Genomic DNA, 20,454 nt, shown 5'->3' with positions numbered 1-20,454 from the left:
TAATACTGCCTTCAGTAACTGGCAGATGTCAATGCTCATAATACAGTAAGAAAGGAAAAGTGATTTGAGCCCAAGTAAATTCTGATGATTACTATCTCTTGCTGATGATCTTAGATAATGAGACAAAGAGAGCCCAGATTCATTCTTGACAATGGAAGAGTATATACAAGTAGAAGCCATTGATACATCTAGCTTTGTCATGAGATCAGACAAGAGTGAGATTAGGAATGCCCAGTATCTAAAATGGTTGCAAATACAGAGTCATCCTAAAGCTGGAGGCTGTCAAGTAGTGTGAGTACTTTAAAAAGAAACACTGAGTAATTTCTAACACTTTTGCCATCTGGGCAGGCTCAATGGGTCAGCCAGACCTTCCCTGCCCACCAATTACAAGAGGAATTGGAATAGATTAAAGAATCACTTGAATGCCATCACTCAGATCATCTTTTTAACCCTCTTCTGAATTTATCAAAATACAAACCATAAATTATATCAATAAATAGGAACAGTGTCTGCTCTATATCAATAAAGTTAATCTCTATAGTGTTTATCAATTTTTAAAAATCAACTTAGATAGAGGTCTTCAAAATAAAGCAGTTATCCTGGATTTCATAATGATACGCTTTTAATAGCTCCATTCCTCTAACTACACAACTAAGAGGTCAGGAATGCAGCTGTTCCTTGGTCTTTGTCAATGAGAATATTTAAAAGCAGACGAGAATGAATCTGCTCAGATTTCAATTTTGAGTTCCTGGTATGTTACTAACCTCTGAAGATTTGGAAACGTTAATATAAGCTGGAAGTGCAAGATTGTCATCCCTGTCATGTGTTCACCTGAGTCATTAGACACTTACCCTCTACACTCACTTTTAATTTAATCAAATAGCAACAGAGAAAAACGTTTCAATCCACATTTAAAGTGCAATTGTTTAAAAAGCCTTGCCTTCCCACTAAGTACAACATGCATGTGAACATATTCTGAAGTATCATAACCTGGACCTAATTCCAAAAATGCAGTGACAGGCCAAAAACATTCACTGCAAACAGAAATAAAGGCAAGTCAGAGTGCAATGGTCACATTTTTTATAATAACTTATCTTTGTAGTTTTAGGATGCAGGTTTCCTAATACTCCTCTCTGCTCAACAAAAAAGTACAAGCAGAAAAAAACTATATTAAAAAGGCTACTTAAATATATCCAGAGTTGTCATCGAGTGAAATAAAACAAGAGAACACAATATCTTAGGGTGTGAAGTGGAGCAAATTAAAGTGCTGCTCATGATTACCATCTATCCACAATAACATTTCATTGTTAGAAGTTTTAAATGCTCCCTATTGACATTCAAATTTGCCTGCATTTACATGGCGAGGAAAAATTGAAAGAATCAGAGATCTACAGTATCGTGATAAGAGAAAAGCATGGAGGACAAGGTCGTATGAGGTAGTACGCGTTAGGGGTGTGGTGATGAGAAAGAGCAGCTGAGAAGTAGGAAGTGAGAATTATGCAGCTAACTACCTATTGCTCAGATAAATAAGCAAAATTGTGGACAATTCATCTTGATAATAAATTGACCTGTTAATTCCCTTTGTAATGGTGTAGTTCATCACTATTCTAACAGAATGCAGACATTTTCCAGGATGTGCAGGTTTCTGAACAGGAAATTACATTCACAAAAAGAAACAGATGATCGGGTTCTTGGAAACTAAATATTCATATTCAAATTGGCCTAGAAACTACCAGAGGTTTCAAACTTCTTAGCAGTTTCTCAGTTTGTCCAACAAATAGCACTGTGCTTTCTTATGAGGTATCACATCAGAATATGAAGCCTACAAAATCAGTCATCTTGATACAGGTCAGTCATGCAATCAAACCCTTCAAACATTGCTTGCTCCTGTAAAGTTAGTTTTCCAGAGTCTGAAAATGGAGACAAGACCGGAGTCTGGGTTGTAAATTCTTCTTCAAAGTTCCGGACATCATTTCGGCCGCTTAGTTTTGGTACAAATGGCGGCTTTACTTTTCGAGCAAATAAGGCCTCCCAGTCAACTTCCTGTAAGATAAAGTCATGGATGAGAGTGTCAGGATGTAGGTGCAGTAATATACAAATACATACAGACAAAAATAAAACAGATAATGAATTGTACACATATGATATGATCAGTTACTGCAGCATAATCCATTGGCTATTTTTAACTTGGGCGGACATTATATGGGTATAAACTATTTCTTTTCCCCCAAGTTGTAAATATTTTACAGCTTGTGAACTGTTTGGAGGGGATTCAAACAATTTCTAATCATTGTGGCTCCCTCATTGTGGTAATGTTACCATTTTCAAACCTCATCTTTCTTCAGCTTTCCCATTAATCTCACTATTGTCCAACACCACCATTCCTCATCTGGAGTCCCTCAACCAACCACAAAATTTGCTTTGCTCTTTTTATCTCTAACTTTTACCAGACCACCAGAAAGATTATCAACCCAGAAATGTCAGTTACTCTCTCTCAACAGATGCTTTCTAAGCAGTTATTACCAATATTTTCTTTCTCTATCTGCAGTACTTCCCTTGTAGAATCCTGAATCAGCTCACTTCCCTCCACTACCTCTTTTTCCCTTCTCTCTCCTCCACATTTCAAGCACTTTCCTTTCCAGTATTTATCTATTTACTGTTACAACTGAATCTGCATTCACCTTTACAAGCAATGCTATCCAGATCACAATGTAATACCACTTTGGTTTCTGTTGCTCTTTAGTTTAAAACCGTATCCGGTCAAAATTAGTTTTTCAAATACCTCTATAACACTCCTTGTAGTAGTTTCTTCTCGAAAGAGAACCCTAGATCCTATACAAAAGATAGATCCCTCAACCCTGCTGTCAATTCAGTAAATTGCACCATTCAACGATTGGGCATCTTTGCTAAAGTAAGGTGCTCAGGAATTAATATAATTTGTTGGTACCTATTTAGTGATTTTTAAGGTTTAGGATAACTTGCTTGACTCATTAATATTGCTTTGTAAACATTTATTCATTTGGCTCTTGAAAAACTTAATCTAGAGCTTGATAACAAGCAGATAGGAAATTTGATTGCTAACTGTGCCCTCCCTGTATAATTCCCTAATGGCATTTACCCTAGGTATCCATCACATCGGAATGTGGCAGAAGTAATCACGCTGCCAAGCCATCTTGCACACAATAACATGGTGCTATGTCAACTGAATCAAAAGGTTATTTAAGATGTCAGAGAATCAAAACACAGGAGTCTGCCATTCAAACCATCTCAGCGACAATTCTTTGTAGGAAAGTGAATCTTTTAATATTAATATCAATCTCTTTTAATGTTTATTCCATGTTTTCCCTCTTCCATTTTTAAAAGTACACTTAAGTGTGGCCTCCATCAGTTGTGGTTGACCATGGGTACTGCGCCTCTGGTAGTCACTGGGGAGGGGCTTCTCCAGGGCACAAGCCAAGGCAGAGTTGATATGGAGATCCGTCTGTTGCCCAAGCAGTGGGTCCCCCCCTCTCCATGCTGATGACAGGTCCAAAGGAACAACGAAAGTCATACAGTTTGGTGCCAGCAGCATCGCAGGAGTTGCCGTGCCGCTGCTGGGTACAGCAGTCAGCTGCCTTTGGGACTCCGACTCTGGATTTTGCTCAGGGTTTTCCTCCCAAAGCCTTTCCTGTGAGCAGGTATAGCCGCAAGGCAGCCGAGGTTTGAAATCGGAGTTTCCCTCTCCTAGATGGGCTACCATCCGTGGTTAACAAGCCCCATCTTCCCAGAAACACTGGTTTTAAGGCGCCAGTGGCCCAACTTTGCCCCTTTTAAAAGTACACTTATAAAACCCCACAAATCAGAAGATTGATCTCTGTCCTTTAAAAACTCCATTATTTGAATTATATTGCCTCTCCATATCTCTCTAATAATGCATTGTTAAAAATTAACTGGATTACATTTTATCAGCCCATTTCAGTCATTTACTGCTACTTCCTCATTTTTTCCTAGTTTTGTGCCATTGACAGACTTTGAACCTATATTTCCTACACCTATGACCAAAATGAGCTTAAAAGAAAAATGTTTGTACCGATTTACTGTCTGGAGATTGTAGCTCAGTGGGAATTTTGTGACTTGGCAATTGCTTCCACTCCCAAATGCATTTACTCCCCACCATTCCCCAATCACTTTGTTTATTACTCACCCTAAAATACATTTCCTTTTTCACTTCTTCTGCATCCTCTTCACCAGTGCCTAAACGGTATTCTGGATTCTTTCTCAGTAGCTGGAAATGGTGTTGCAGGGCAAGGTGGAGAAAAGGGGACAAGAAAAAGCTGTCACCATTATTGTTATTTATTTACTGTTCTTTGTAATCTTTCTTTAGGTAACAAAAGAAATTAATGAGGGTAGGGCAGTGGATGTGGTCTACATGGACTTTAGCAAAGCATTTGACAAGGTCCCTCATGAGAGACTCATCCAGAAAGTCATGAGGCATGGGATAAGTGGAACCTTGGCTGTTTGGATAAAAAATTGGCTTAAAGGAAGAAAGCAGAGGGTAGTTGTGGAAGGAAAATATTCTGCCTGGAGGTCAGTGACTAGTAGAGTGCCACAGGGATCTGTCCTGGGACCCCTGCTATTTGTGATTTTTATAAATGACCTGGATGTAGAGGCAGAAGGATGGGTGAGTAAGTTTGCAGATGACACGAAGATTGGAGGAGTTGTGGATGGAGCTGTAGGTTGTCGAAGGTTACAAGAGGATATAGACAGGCTGCAGAGTTGGGCAGAAAAGTGGCAGATGGAGTTCAATCCGGACAAGTGTGAGGTGATGCATTTTGGAAGGACAAACCAGAAGACTGAGTACAGGATTAATGGTCAGTTACTTAAGAGTGTGGATGAACAAAGGGACCTTGGGATTCAAATCCATACATCCCTCAAGGTTGCTGCACAGGTTGATTGGGTAGTTAAGAAGGCCTATGGGATGCTAGGCTTCATTAACAGGGGGATTGAGTTCAAGAGTAGAGAGGTCATGCTGCAACTCTACAAATCTCTGGTGAGACCGCACTTAAGAGTATTGTGTTCAATTCTGGTCACCTCATTATAGGAAGGATGTGGAAGCTATGAAGAGGGTGCAGAGGAGATTAACCAGGATGTTGCCTGGTTTGGAGAACAAATCATATGAAGCAAGGTTAAGCACAGATGGGACTTTTCTCTTTGGAGCGTAGAAGAATGAGAGGGGACTTGATAGGGTCTACAAGATTATGAGAGGCATAGATAGGGTGGATAGTCAGTACCTGTTTCCCAGGGCACCAATAGCAAACACCAGAGGGCATAGGTACATAATTAAAGGAGGGAGGTTTAGGGGAGACATCAGGGATAAGTTTTTTTTAAATAAAATCAGAGGATTGTGAGTGCCTGGAATGACTTGCCAGGGATGGTGGTGGAGGCTAAAACATTAGGGGTACTTAAGAGCCTCTTGGACAGGCACATGGTTGAAAGAAAAATGGAGGGTTATGGAGTAGTGTGGATTTAGTACTCCTTTTTATTTAAAAAAGGATTATATGGGCCAGCACAACATGGAGGGCTGAAGGGCCTGTACTGCGCTGTAGTGTTCTATAGTTCTATGGTTTAGAGAGGCAGCATGCTCACGCAAGTAAATCAGTTAGACTGACCTTCCTTATGATTGAGATCACCTCAGTCGATAGAAATCGTGGATAGCGTACCTCAGTATTAACAATGCTATCAAATACCTCGTCATCATCGTCTCCTGGAAAAGGGGACTGTAGGGAAAAAAAAAATACTGTCATATTTGAACAGGGGAATAGGAGGCTTAGAAGTGTAAACAAATTAGCACAATGATGTTCCGTGCAAATTAAATTTAGAAATGTTATGCTTCAATTTCTTTGTACACTTCTTCACTCATGAAATGTGTTATAGAAAAGGAAAATAATATCCAGGAAAGTCAATGATTTCAAATTGTTGTGATTAGAGAGCTGGAGCAGTTCATCTACCTGGCTTCTCAGATGAATACTTTAACTAAGCAGTCTCTTGATTGTATTTTAATTTTACCCATGATTAACTTATTTAATTCCACTTTTCCTAACACAATCAATAATCCATTACCAGCTTTGACTAGAGTATATGAGAGGCAGTTTGCCCCGGCTTGTATTGTCTTAACTTCAGACAGGCACCAAATGATATTCCTCAATTTCAGCTATATTTTCACTATGTGAAATCTAGCATTGTGCTCAGTATCTTGTCCAAAACCAGCGACAGTGAAAGAATCATCACAGAAACAAGCTTACACTGTGCCTAGTTCAAGGAAGTGAAGATCTTACCTCTCCCACCAGCATTTCATAAATTAGGACTCCTAGTCCCCACCAGTCAACTGCTCGTGTGTAGGAGGTATCAGTCAGCACCTCTGGGGCCAGAAACTCAGGAGTTCCACAAAATGTATTTGTGTGATCACCAAAACCCATTCCTGCAAATGAACAGATTTTTTTAAAAAAGCATTAAAAATATAATTGTGAAGATAAATGACTACAAAATAGCAGGGGCCTATCCGGGAGAATCTCAACACCCGAGAGTTTCATTCCTTTAGCAGCATAAAAGTGAGACAAAAACCTTAATTTGGCATTGATGTATCAGAGTGTAACTGAAGCTTTATTTTACTTTTTGTCGGAATTCCCAGCACAATTCTTGACCCAGTAAATTAGTAAACAACCCAACTACCAGAGCACCTGCGTTGAAGAAACTGAAACCTTCATCTTCCTCATCTCATGGATGCATTCAGCTACTCCCAGAGTTATTACTGGGATTAAAAATTCCATGTGGCCACAGAATAGAGACTGAATACAATTAATATAGTAGTACATAGGTGTAAAGGGAAACCTTTGAAAATAGTAAGCCAGGAATAATACCAGTGCCTAACAACAAAAATATTAGCAAAAGTCCATCTGGTCTGAAAAGCACTTTCTCTTAGCACATGAGTGTTTCGGGAATGGCAAAAACAAAGTTTTTCAGATAGGATTCAAAAAGTCATCCCTCAAGGTTCATCTCTACCTGGACACTAATCAAATAAGTATCAGGAGATCCTTAGGACTGTGTGAACAAACTCAACAATATACACAACCACTCTAATGATCTTCATGCATCAGGCAATGCTCAGCTGCTAGAAAGAAGAGCTGATAAAAAGAGACTCTCTACTTTCTAAACATCTCCCCCACATTCTCTCTCTCTCTGACAACCTGCATACATTTCTTTCCAGATATGATAAAGGATCACAGACTCAAAAACTTTGACCTTTGCTTTCCAGATATCGGAAAAAGTAAAATTAGCCAGCATTTTTTGGCTTAGTTTCAGATTTTCATTCTCTACTGTTTTTAAATTTCCATGTATTGATTTAAGAAAAAGCAGCAGTTTTTGCTAAATTAAGAAATATGCACTTGCCCGAGAAGTTGAAATTGCAAAAGCCACAGTCACTGATAGAGGCTCATACTTTCTGCCCCAAATAATCCTCTTGTTGTAATAGTGCTCCATCTAGTGATTCAGCCAAGATCAACGAACAATATCTCCAGTGATTCAACCAAGATCAACGAACAATTTTCCCCAGCATATCTCCGTAAACTTCCTATGTACTTGCCCTCAAAGAAAAACTTACTGGAGCACATTCCCATGGTTCTCTAATATCTGACACATTCAGCTATTTACATTCAGTGGCCACTTTATTAGGTATACCAGCTCGTTAATACAAATATCTAATCAGCCAATCATGTGGCAGTAACTCAATGCATAAAAGCGTGCAGACATGGTCAAGAGGTTCAGTTGTCGCTCAGACCAAACATCAGAATTGGAAAGAGATGCAATCTAAGACACTTTGATTATGAAATGATTATTGGTGCCAGACAGGGTGTTTGAGTATCTCAGAAGCTGTTGTGTGCAAAAACCCCAAGAGTTCAGTAATCTCTAGTGTTTATAGAGGATGATGCAAAAACATTAAGTGCATGGCAGTTCTGTGGGCAAAAATGCCTTGTTAATGAAAAGGAGAATGGCCAGACTGGTTCAAGCTAACAAGAAGATGACAGTAACTCAAATAACCGCACTTTACAACAGTGGTGTGTAGAAGAGTGTCTCTGAATGTACAACACTTTGTACTTTCAAGTGGACGGGCTACAACAGCAGAAAACAATGAACTTACACTCAGTGGCCACTTTATTAAGTATAAGAGGTCCCAATAAAGTGTGCACTGAGTTAATTTTTAGCCTGGACAGTGGTCTCTGGGAATTCAAGAATGGAACATCCTGGTCAAGTCTGATGACATTCCACTCTTATGCAATATCAACATATATACACAGTCAGAGAGTATTAACCAATGACCAAAGTGAATACATTGATTTCTTCTCCCTCCCTATTCCTACTACCTGATGGCCAGGCTGCTACATTGGTATATCAACTGTTTGTAACCGAGATAAAAAAAATTCAAATTCAATACTATTCTCACCACACTACCAGAAATACAAATAGCCCTGTAGGAGCAACAGGAAATGCAAAGCAAGTCAGTATCTGTGACCCTGTGCTTCATCCATTAGAACTATCTATTAAGCAACTCAAAGAAAACAGAGAAATTTACCTTCTTTACAGAGACCAAAGTCACCAATTTTAACATAACCATCAGCATCCATCAATAAATTGTCCAGCTTCAGATCCCTGCAAAAGATACAAGGGCAAAAGTTAAAGTTCTGCACTCAGTCAATGTTTACTGTACTAGGATGTTAGAAGTGAAAGGACTCAGATGGTTAGAACAAAAGCAGAAACTGGAAATTTGAAATTTAACCAGGAAATATAGCAGTGACTGTATTTTTTTCTTTGCAGAACTAGGTTTAAGTCGATAAAGGTGAGTTAGAAAAAAGGACAACAAAAAGAGAAAGTTTATGATAGGCTAGTATGCAGAAGAAATTTAATGGCAAAGAGGTCATGCAAAAGATGGTAGCTTAAATTGGATTGGGAAAAAAAAAGTAAATCGGGAGTCGTGTAAATGTCAAATAATTATCTGAAATTAAGAGGTGGTGGCTGGGATGAAGAATGTAAATCTGAAATGTTGAGTCCAAAAAGTTGTAACCCTAACCCTAATCAGAAGTGTGGTTCCTTAACCTGAAATTATCCAATTTAGTGTTGCTATCTGAAGTTGTGGAGCTTTGAATTACATAAAAATTGACTCACATTGCTCATAGTATATTTTTAGCAGCAAGTCTGCAAAAATTAAAAATGCTAACAACTGATTTTTAAAAATTGTTTGTGCAGTTTCCTTGACAAAAGCGGATCAGATTCAAACTAGAAAAATTTTTAAAGGGCAACTTGTATCGGCAAATGCAGGCAGTTAACCTCCATGAAAATTTGCATTTAATTTGTGATTCACCAACACTGACTAAATCCTACTCAGCACACTGCAATCTACCACAGGACCTATTCAAACTAATATTTTTTTTTAGAAAGACAAAATTTTGCATTCTGATTGACCATCTCTGGAATTTCTGTAAAACAAAACTATTACTACTTGTCCAGGCCTGTAGCTCTTCCCATCACAAAATTTCTTCAGTAAAAAAAAAGACTAAACTAACTGGGTTTGTTCACATCGTCTTGAGGAATAAATTAGGTGTGAAAGGAACAAAGAAACATGCTTACATCAATAATTTATCATAAAAAAATAAAATAAATGAAGAAAACAAAGGTCTGTGGAGTCAGGGCCAATTACTTTCTTTGATTACCAGGGCAAGCTGTGTTTGGAATTGGAATAGGACCAAATACATGGGAGTTAATGTAACAATTAGGAGCTAAAGGCTGTACATGACTGTTGACTGCATGGTACTTATAGCATTTCCTGTCATATAATCCTATTTCATAATTCTTTTCCAGTTTTCTGTTATAATCTTACAACATCATATTAGCTGTGGCATTACTGAGTTGCAAAAGCTTTAAGGATTGGGGATGGGGGGGCGGGGGGCAGAGTTCTGAATAGTACTGCTCAGAGAATCCTAACCTGCATGGTGCACGCAAGATAGGGTCAGGGCTGACAGCATTCCTGTACGGGGCAGAGATCCCTCCATCTAGGAGATGGAATGGAATTTATCAGGAATCAGTAAATAGCGCAAATCAAGTTGGCATGGCAGCCAAGACCGCATTGTGAACTTTCAGAGTGAATGTCCAATATTTTAAGGAATACCAATAGGTACAGATCTTTCAAATATAAATGGTTTCTAACAAGTATACTTGAGTACTTAAGCCAAGGTTACCTGTAAACTATACTTTTCTCGTGTAGAAACTGCAAGCCAAGAATAACACAGGCTGCATAAAATCTGAAGAAACACAAAGGAAGCAAACAACCAAGTGAAAAGTAAACTTAATCACAATAACATAGAAATATAGGAAAATGAGTGTGGTAGGTAGTTATCGACAAAAAAAAGTCAGTTATTCTGTTGTTTGATTCTAACATAACAGCAGATTTTTTTTCTTTTCATAGACAAAGGTAGACTCCTACAGCACAGAAACATGCCCTATGACCCATCAAGTCCACACCAACCACCATTAAAGTAATTCCATATTATCATTTTTCTCAAAGCCATTTAATCTTGTTTGTTTTTAAAGAACACTTCAGTATACTGCTTTTGACTACTTATGACAAATTTAAATCATTGTCTGTTGACTAATACATGTTCTAACAAATTAGGGTTCACCATGGAAAACTGGCTATAGTGATTCACACTTTAAAAGATTGCTGATTGAGCTGAATTAAAGGCAAATTAATCAATGATTGTAGTACAAACTCAAGCCTGCATTAGAAGAAATGCAATGATAAGTGTTAAGATGGATGAAATATTTTCTGAAATTATGACAGAACTGTCCTCCTTTAGATCTAGATATTAATATTAGTTATAAGCATAATTATGGTGCAATTCATTAACCAAAGATACCACCACACAGCAGAAAGTTTGCAAGTAGTAGATCACAGCCAGCCAGCATCTGAAGCATGTTGTACAGAAAGGAAGCAACTTCCTCTGACACTGAAAGCATGGGTTGTGAGTGAGCTTTGACAGGCAGATTGGCTTATCATTGTTTCCTTTCATACCCGAATAATTCTTAAGCTCCTTTTGAGGTGAAATTTAAATTATTCAACCAGAATATGGGTTTTGCTGTGAAAGCCAGAACTTACTGCCCATACCTCTGAACTACTGATTTGGGTTTAGACTTATCAGCAACTTTAAAAAGGCAGAATGCTTCATAACAAGAACATTGTAAGAGTTACTAATTGAAATTCACAATGGATTATCAGTTTCATTACAGAATCACAACTATATTATACTCTTTACTATCTGAATATGTGGATCACTTACCATCCACATCATAATGCAATAAATGGGATAAGGTACAAAATTCTCAAGGACCACTTACCGAGCCCGGGGTTCTGAGAAGACATTGGAATGAATGTGTTTCATGAGGTCTCCTCCAGGTGCGTACTCCATCACAAAGCAAACATGACTTGGTGTTTGAAAGCAGGCAAAGAGGTTCACTAGAAAAGGATGCCGAGCAGAGCTTGCTGTCTCAAGGATCCTTTTCTCACACATCAGACTAAAAAATCAATAGATTGAAACAAATGAGTGAAGAGCTTTCTTTAGCCATCTTCATTTACATGCATTATCATTGTGCAATAAATAGCATTCTAACCTGTCTCAAAATATGATTAACTGTAAATAACAGGCAGAGAATTGATTTACAGTTCCATAGAAGTAATGGAACCTTCCATAAGAACTAGTAAAATTCCTGCAGTCGAATATCATAAACCAAATAACTGGACAGGAAAATATTGAGTGGTTCGTTGTTACGCCTGTGCCCCAACTCTGAGGGGCCGAAGGGTACAAAGTAGCCCCCTCCTTTTTGAGAATCGCAAGATCGCTATTAATTCAGGTCAGGAGACCCAGGAAATGAGAGAAAGACACACAGAATCCACAAGGGGTTTGGAATGTCCTGGCCCCTCAGCGATACAGAGCCACAGGAAATGGCCATTGTCTCTTGGAGACGGAATTGTGTATTGAGTACTGTACTATTTATTTGAAGCCCTCAGAGAATGACCAAGGTGGGCTGGGTTGAGGGATGGCACCATCCCAACCTGATTGACATCTGAGACCTCGTCAGTAAGGATAAAAGAGGGTCTGGGGAACAACCCCTTTAGACGCACCAAGAGAAACGCTAGAAATCCCGTGACAGCGTTTAATAGCGACAGCCGGTGGAGGGCCCACGTGTGTCCTTTCCTGTTGCCCCGGGATTGGGGCCTTACCACAAAAGACGGCTTAGCTAAAGAAGAGATCACCACCGATGACATTTTGAAGGATCGACATCATAAAACGGAAAACGGGCAAGTTCTAAAAATCCGTTTTTCTCTCCACCAAAAGCTACAGCCGGAATGAACTGAAGTGACTTTTATATTTCCATTGGACAATACATTATCCCCTAGACAACGATAGAGCTATTTCTTATTGATTATTATTATACCCGCACTTTTAGATTTAGTATTGACGACGTATATTATCTGTATGTTTGCATTGATATTATTTTTGTGTATTTTTATCAATAAATACTGTTAAAAATAGTACCATCAGACTTCAACGAACCTCTCTATCTTTGCTGGTAAGTGACCCAGTTACGGGGTACGTAACATAGTAAAGTTGACAGAACAACGGCATATTATTCTGCAAAAAATTTAATTGACTTTAGGCGGAGAAAACCAGAGGTCCATGAGCCAGTCCTCATCAGAGGATCAGAGGTACAGAGGGTCACTAAATTCCTCAGTGTTAAGATTTCAGAGAAACTTTCCTGGGCCCAGCGCACAAATATTATTACAAAGAAACTGTGACATTGCCTCTACCTCCTTAGGAGTTTGCAAAGATTTGGCGTGACATCTAAAACTTTGACAAACTTCTATTGATGTGTAGTGGAGAATCTATTGACTGGCTGCATTACAGCCTGGAATGCCCTTGAACAGAAAATTCTACAAAAAGTAGTGAATATGGCTCAGTCCATCACAGATAAATCCCTCCTCACTATTGAGCACATCTACAGGTAATCAGCATCCATCATCAGGAACCCCCACTACCCAGGTCATACTATTATCTCACTGCTGCCATCAGGAAGGTGGTACAAGAGCCTCAGGACTCACACCACCAGCTTCAGGAACAGTTATTACCCCTCAACCATCAGGTTCTTCAACCAAAAAGAAGATAACTTCACTTGCCCCATTATTGAAATGCTCCCACAACCTATAGACACATTTTCAAGGACTCTTCATCTCATGTTCTCAATATTTATTGATTGTTTATTATTATTCTTTATGTATTTGCATAGTTTGTCATCCTTTGCACACTGGTTGAACACCCAAGTTGATGTGGTCTTTCATTGAATCTATTATGGATTTATTGAGTATGCTGGTAAGAAAATGAATCTCAGGGCTTTATAGGGTTATATAAATGTACTTTCATAATAAGTTTACTTTGAACTTTTGAATCATTTTAGTCTACTTGACCCATCCACAGACTTTGGAGTTGCTCACCACATCAGTTTCAAACAACTCTCTTCTTTCAAGACTTTACTCCTCAGGTAACTCTCTTATTTAGCCAATCTTAAGTCAAAAAGCCAAAGGAAATACAGAAAATTTGAAATAAATAGTAAGTGCTGCAAACACTCAGCTGGTCAGGCAGCATCTGTGAAGAGAGAAGTAGAATTAAAGTTTCAGAATTAAAAGGTCAAATCCTGATGACAGCTTATCAAAACAAAATGTTGTCCATTTCTCCATGGATGCTGCCTGACCTGCTGAATATTCCCCAACACTTTCTGTCAGAGTTGTGCTCTTCTTTTCCTGTCTCAATATCTTCCTCTACCACCAACCTTTCTCATTTACATTCTGCCCCACAATTATATCACTGGGGAGTGGAGGGTATGGGTTTAAGGTAATTATTAAGATTAAAGGTGGGGAAGGTTAAACAAAGGTATGAAATTCTCTGCCTGACTGAGTGCAAAGGCAGATATTATCAGCATAAACTCTTGAACATCTGGCTCTAACATACAAGTCCACTATTGCATTTGTTAACATGCAGGGATACAATTTGTTGTACAAGTGACAAACACCTACCTGTCCACTTCATCTCGAAGCACTATATTACATTTCTTCAAGGCTTTAATAGCAAACAGTCTCTTTGTAAACTTATATTCTGCAAGAAGCACCTAGAAAACAGAAAAAAATATTAGGACAGAAATATTTTGAGATTCAAAGCAGGAAGGCTGCGAGTGGGATGACTAAGGATTTCCGGAGCAAAGGCATTTTACTAGTCAGGGTAAAGAGAGGCAAGACTGGCAAGGCGCGTGACGTCAGCCAGTAGAGCAGGAAAAGTTTTAAAAAGAAGACCGCCATGTTCAGCGGGCAGTGGAGTGAGAAGGTAGCTGAGTTTGGCTCAACGGGCTTAGGTGGTAACGGGATGAGGCGAGGTAGGTTTACCTGTGTTAACTGTGGGAAGGAAGTATGTGTGTGAGGCCGGTGTTCTGTGCTCAGCGTCAGATGTGGGAAGTCCTGGAGTCTCCCAGCCTCCCGGACAGCCACATCTGCACCAGATGTGTCAAGCTGCAGCTCCTAAGGGACCACCTTAGGGAACTGGAGTTGCAACTAGATAACCTTCATCTGGTCAGGGAGAGCAAGGAGGTGATAGAAAGGAGTTATAGGCAGGTGGTCACACCGGGGTCACGGGAGACAGACAAGTGGGTCACAGTCAGGAGAAGAGTCAGGTACTAGAGAGTACCCCTGTGGCTGTACCCCTTGACAATAAGTACTCCTGTTTGAGTACTGTTGGTGGGGGGGGGGGGCAGCCTACCTGGGGGAAGAAACAATGGCTGTGCCTCTGGCACAGAAGGGTAGTGAAAGGAAGAGGAAGGCAGTAGTGATAGGGGACTCCAAAGTTAGGGGGCCAGACAGGCGATTCTGTGAATGTAGGATAGAAACACGGATGGTAGTTTGCCTCCCAGGTGCCAGGGTCTGGGACGTTTCAGATTAAGCCCAAGATATCCTGCAGTAGGAGGGAGAACAGCCAGAGGTCATGGTACATATTGGTACCACTGACATAGGTAGAAAAAGGGAAGAGGTCCTGAAAACAGGCTACAGGGAGTTAGGAAGGAAGTTGAGAAGCAGGACCGTAAAAGTAGTAATCTCAGGGTTACTGCCTGTGCCATGTGACAGCGAGTACAGGAATAGAACGAGGTGGAGGATAAATGCGTGGCTGAGGGATTGGAGCAGGGAGCAGGGATTCAGATTTCTGGATCATTGGGATCTCTTTTGGGGCAGGTGTCACCTGTACAAAAAGGATGGGTTGCACTTGAATCCTAGGGGGACTAATATCCTGGTGGGGAGGTTTGCTAAGACTACTGGGGAGAGTTTAAACTAGAATTGTTGGGGGGTGGGAACCGAACTGAAGAGACTGGAGAAGAGGAGGTTGGATCACAAATAGAGAAAGCTTGGAGACAGTGTGTGAGGGAGGATAGGCAGGTGATAGAGAAGGGACTTGCTCAGACTGATGTTTTGAGATGTGTCTATTTTAATGCAAGGAGTATGGTGAACAAAGCAGATGAGCTTAGAGCATGGATCAGCACTTGGAGCTATGATGTGGTGGCCATTACAGAGACTTGGATGGCTCAGGGGCAAGAATGGTTACTTCAAGTGCCAAGTTTAAATGTTTCAGAAAGGACAGGGAGGGAGGCAAAAGAGGTGGGGGCATGCACTGTTGATCAGAGATAGTGTCACAGCTTCAGAAAAGATGGACGCCATGGAGGGATTGTCTACAGAGTCTCTGTGGGTGGAGGTTAGGAACAGGGAAGGGCTGAAACGTCGTCACTACCTCCTCCCATAGATGCTGTCTGGCCTGCTGAGTTCTGCCAGCATTTTGTGTTTTTAATGACTTTACCAGGTGTTTTTTTATAGGCCGCTCAATAGTACCAAGGATATCAAGGAGCAGATAAGGAAACAGATCCTGGAAAGGTGTAATAATAACAGTTGTCATGGTGGAAGATTTTAATTTTCCAAATATTGATTAGCATCTCCCAAGAGCAAAGGGTTTAGATGGGGTGGAGTTTGTTAGGTGTGTTCAGGAAGATTCCTTCATACAATACGTAGATAAGCCTACAAGAGGAGAGACTATACTTGATTTGGTAATGGGAAATGAACCTGGTCAGGTGTCAGATCTCTCAGTGGGAGAGCATTTTGGAGATAGTGATCACAATTCTATCTCCTTTACAATAGCATTGGAGAGAGATAGGAACAGACAGGAGTAAAGGGAATTATGAGGCTATCAGGCAGGAACTTGGAAGCTTAAATTGGAAACAGATGTTCTCAGGGAAAGGTATGGAAGAAATGTAGCAAATGTTCAGGGGACATTTGTGTGGAGTTCTGCACAGGTACATTCCAATGAGACAGGGAAGTTATGGTAGGGTACAGGAACCATGGTGTATACAAAGGCTGTAATGAATCTAGTCAAGAAGAAAAGGAAAGCTTACGAAAGGTTCAGAGAGCTAGGTAATGTTAGAGATCTAGAAGATTATAAAGCTAACAGAAAGGAGCTTAAGAAGGAAATTAGGAGAGTCAGAAGGGGCCATGAGAAGGCCTTTGCAGGCAGGATTAAAGAAAACCTCAAGGCATTCTACAAATATGTGAAGAGCAAGAGAATAAGACATGAAAGATTAGGACCTATCAAATGTGACAGTGGGAAAGTGTGTATGGAACTGGAGGAAATAACAGAGGTACTTGATGAATACTTTACTTCGGTATTCACTACGGAAAAGGATCTTGGTGATTGTAGTGATGATTTGCAGCAGACTGAAAAGCTTGAGCATATAGATATTAAGAAAGAGGATGTGCTGGAGCTTTTAGAAAGCATCAAGTCGGATAAGTCACCAGGACCAGATGAGTTGTACCCAAGGCTACTGCGGGAGGCGAGGAAGGAGATTGCTGAGCCTCTGGTGATGATCTTTGCATCATCAATGGGGATGGGAGAGGTTCTGGAGGATTGGTGAGTTAGGGATGTTGTTCCCTTATTCAAGGAAGGGAGTAGAGATAGCCCAGGAAATTATAGACCAATGAGTCTTACCTCAGTGGTTGGTAAGCTGATGGAGAAAATCCTGAGAGACAGGATATATGAACATTTGGAGAAATATAATATGATTAGGAATAGTCAGCATGGCTTTGTAAAGGGCAGGTCGTGCCTTACGAGCCTCATTGAATTTTTTGAGGATGTGACTAAACACATTGATGAAGGAAGAGCAATAGATGTAGTGTATATGGATTTCAGGAAGGCATTTGATAAGGTACCCTGTGCAAGGCTTATTGAGAAAATAAGGAGGCATGGGATCCAAGGAGTCATTGCTTTGTGGATCCAGAACTGGCTTGCCCACAGAAGGCAAAGAGTGGTTGTAGACAGGTCATATTCTGCATGGAGGTCAGTGACCAGTGGAGTGCCTCAGGGATCTGTTTTGGGACCCTTACTCTTTGTGATTTTTATAAATGACCTGGATGAGGAAGTGGAGGGATGGGTTAGTAAGTTTGCTGATGACACAAAGGTTGGGGGTGTTATGGATAGTAAGGAGGGCTGTCAGAGGTTACATCAGGACATTGATAGGATGCAAAACTGGGCTGAGAAGTGGCAGATGGAGTTCAACCCAGATAAGTGTGAAGTGGTTCATTTTGATAGGTCAAATATAATGGCAGAATATAGTATTAATGGTAAGACTCTCGGCAGTGTGGAGGATCAGAGGGATCTTGGGGTCCAAGTCCATAAGATACTCAAAGAAGCTGTGCAGGTTGACTCTGTGGTTAAGAAGGGATAAGGTGCATTGGCCTTCATCAATCATGGACTTGAATTTAGGAGCCGAGAGGTAATGTTGCAGCTATATAGGACACTGGTCAGACCCCACTTGGAGTATTGTGCTCAGTTATGGTTGCCTCACTACAGGAATGATGTGGAAACCATAGAAAGGGTGCAGAGGAGATTTACAAGGATATTGCCTGGATTAGGGAGCATGCCCTATGAAAACAGGTTGAGTGAACTCGGCCTTTTCTCCTTGGAGAGGCCGAGGATGTGAGGTGACCTGATAGAGGTGTATAAGATGGTGAGAGGCATTGATCTTGTGGATAGTCAGAGGCTTTTCCCCAGGGCTGAAATGGCTGCCACAAGAGGGCACAGATTTAAGGTGCTGGGGAGTAGGTACAGAGGAGATGTCAGGGGTAAGGTTTTTTATGCGGAGAGTGGTGAGTGTGTGGAATGGACTGCTGGCAACGGTGGTGGAGGCGGATACAATAGGGTCTTTTAGGAGACTTTTGGATAGGTACATGGAGCTTAGAACAATAGAGGGCTGTGGGTAACCCTAGTAATTTCTAAGGTAGGGACATGTTTGACACAACTTTGTGGGCCAAAGGGCCTGTATTGCGCTGTAGGTTTTCTATGCTTTTACCATCATTAGCAACAAGTTTTTGAATGAAATCCCCATACCCTCAAGTTGTGCCAAAGGATCCCACAGGCGTCAAGTATATTTTTGTCCTTCGTGGGAAATAAATACACCCAATTTTACTGAGGGACACTTTGTGTGAACAATTTTCCACTTCTAATTCAAGGATACAACAAATGTTAGTGCTACTAATAGCTATTCACTCTGTTTCCCTGCACTAAATATGACTTATTACTTGCAATTCTTGACACACTTGGCTCAGGTGTTTACTGTGCTGAACCTAAATTCATTATAAAGCAAAAGGTTTTTAAGCACCTTCGATTCAGCACCTCAGACCATTAACCTCCAAATATAGTAAATTTTCCTACTATCATAATCTTAATATTCCAAATATGTGCAGCGAACTCTAGAGTCAAACAAATTGTTATTCGTTTAGCTAACACAATAAACATTGCAAAACCAAATGGCTTGTTTGATTTCAAAAGACAGAAAGCTTCACAAATGTCACTGAAGCTATAAATTAATAGACAGTGAATAACTATTAGATATATAGAGGAAGTTTAGGGTTAAATTTTATTGCTTGGTTTGTTATAAGAAACGATAAATCTTCCAGTACCAAAGGAAACTGAATGTTGAAATTGTTCCCATGTCTGACAGCAGCACAGCAGTAAAAGGGAAAATAACATGCATTCACACAAGTTTGTTGTGGATGGGTTATGAAGAAAGAGATCCCAGTCAAGATCTGCCTAGTAGACAATTTCTCCTAGCATTTAAACAATGAGCAGCTAGTTTCTCTGACTTTCAGAAAGACACCTCACATCTGCAGTTAAATATCAGAATGTGAAGTGAATTGAGACTAAATATATTTGATAGATATTTTTAAAGTTGAACATACAAAAAACAACAAATCTTGGAGAAGTGCTTTCAGCAATTTAAAATAACGATTAACAGACATGAATGGGAAAAGGAAGAAAGAGGAAAACGATTCTGCCCCCGAATTTAGGAGGAAAAATGGGGAAAACTGTGCTGAAGTAACTCTGAAATGGGATTTTACATATGTCTTTCCCTAGCTAATCACAAAGATAAATTTGTACAACTTGGAACAAGGGATTCTTGCTGTTACAATTGCTGAACATGTTTACAGTACTAATTGATGCACCATCAATAACTCTCGGAGACGTGAGGTGAGATATAGGCTTTTATTGGCTGGAAGAAAGAACAAGCAGCAATTGACCACCACACTACATCCTGGAGACTGAGGGCAGGGCTCAGGCTCCAATTGCCTTTATACCGGGGTCAGTGGGAGGAGCCACAGGAGCAGTCAGTGGGGGGGGGGGGGGGGTGCATGTCCAGACAGGTATATGTAGTTCACCACACTAATCAAAGTGGCTCTATTCAAGAATCAAGCCTCACCTCATTTAATATTAAAATTTCTCTAGAGATGAAATAAATGCTCCATACCAAATGGTAACTTACAACAGTCAACATTGCATTTCTGAATGCTCCTAGTACTATGTCATTTATACAACATGCAAACATTAATATATTTATAGGGAAGAAAATCATCATGCACTGTCAAATTTATGTTGCAATAAGATACACAAGTAAAATTTCACTGATAATTTATGAACAAGGAAAAAGTCTTTTGATTTATCAAAACCATACACCTGTTAACATATCCAGGGATTTACAAGATAAACTAGTGAAATAACTCAGTCGATGAAGACAGAGGCATTGATTGCTCCAGACTCCAGCATCTGCAGCCTCTTGTCTCTCTATTTTCAAGTTAAACAACTGACAATAATGCCAAGATCACCTTTTACCAGTTGAACAAAAATTCAATTTGATATATCTAGGAAGTAGTTAATCTATTTAATTATTTAATCTGATCTAAATTGTAGAATGTTAAGAGAAGGTGCTAAACAGCAAGGTACTAAAAAAAATGACAGGAAG

General features: G+C 40.0%; 1 protein-coding gene across 1 annotated transcript in view; it reads right to left on the bottom strand.

Moving 5' to 3' along the window:
• Positions 1-74: 74 nt before the first annotated feature.
• Positions 75-20,454, bottom strand: part of LOC132407502 (serine/threonine-protein kinase N2-like) — a 58,235-nt gene continuing 37,855 nt past the window's right edge. Inside the window, exons 15-22 of the mRNA XM_059994137.1 lie at positions 14,153-14,244; positions 11,422-11,598; positions 10,266-10,328; positions 8,606-8,682; positions 6,315-6,457; positions 5,649-5,756; positions 4,184-4,264; positions 75-2,043 (exon numbers count right to left, since the gene is read on the bottom strand). Coding sequence (XP_059850120.1) covers positions 1,831-2,043; positions 4,184-4,264; positions 5,649-5,756; positions 6,315-6,457; positions 8,606-8,682; positions 10,266-10,328; positions 11,422-11,598; positions 14,153-14,244 — 954 coding nt within the window. The 3' untranslated portion in view covers positions 75-1,830. The remainder of the gene's footprint in view (positions 2,044-4,183; positions 4,265-5,648; positions 5,757-6,314; positions 6,458-8,605; positions 8,683-10,265; positions 10,329-11,421; positions 11,599-14,152; positions 14,245-20,454) is intronic.

The sequence above is a fragment of the Hypanus sabinus genome, chromosome 18, assembly GCF_030144855.1.
Source record: "Hypanus sabinus isolate sHypSab1 chromosome 18, sHypSab1.hap1, whole genome shotgun sequence".
Lineage (NCBI taxonomy): Eukaryota > Metazoa > Chordata > Chondrichthyes > Myliobatiformes > Dasyatidae > Hypanus > Hypanus sabinus.
Note: the sequence above shows the minus strand (reverse complement) of the source record. Positions and strands in the feature narration are given on the sequence as shown.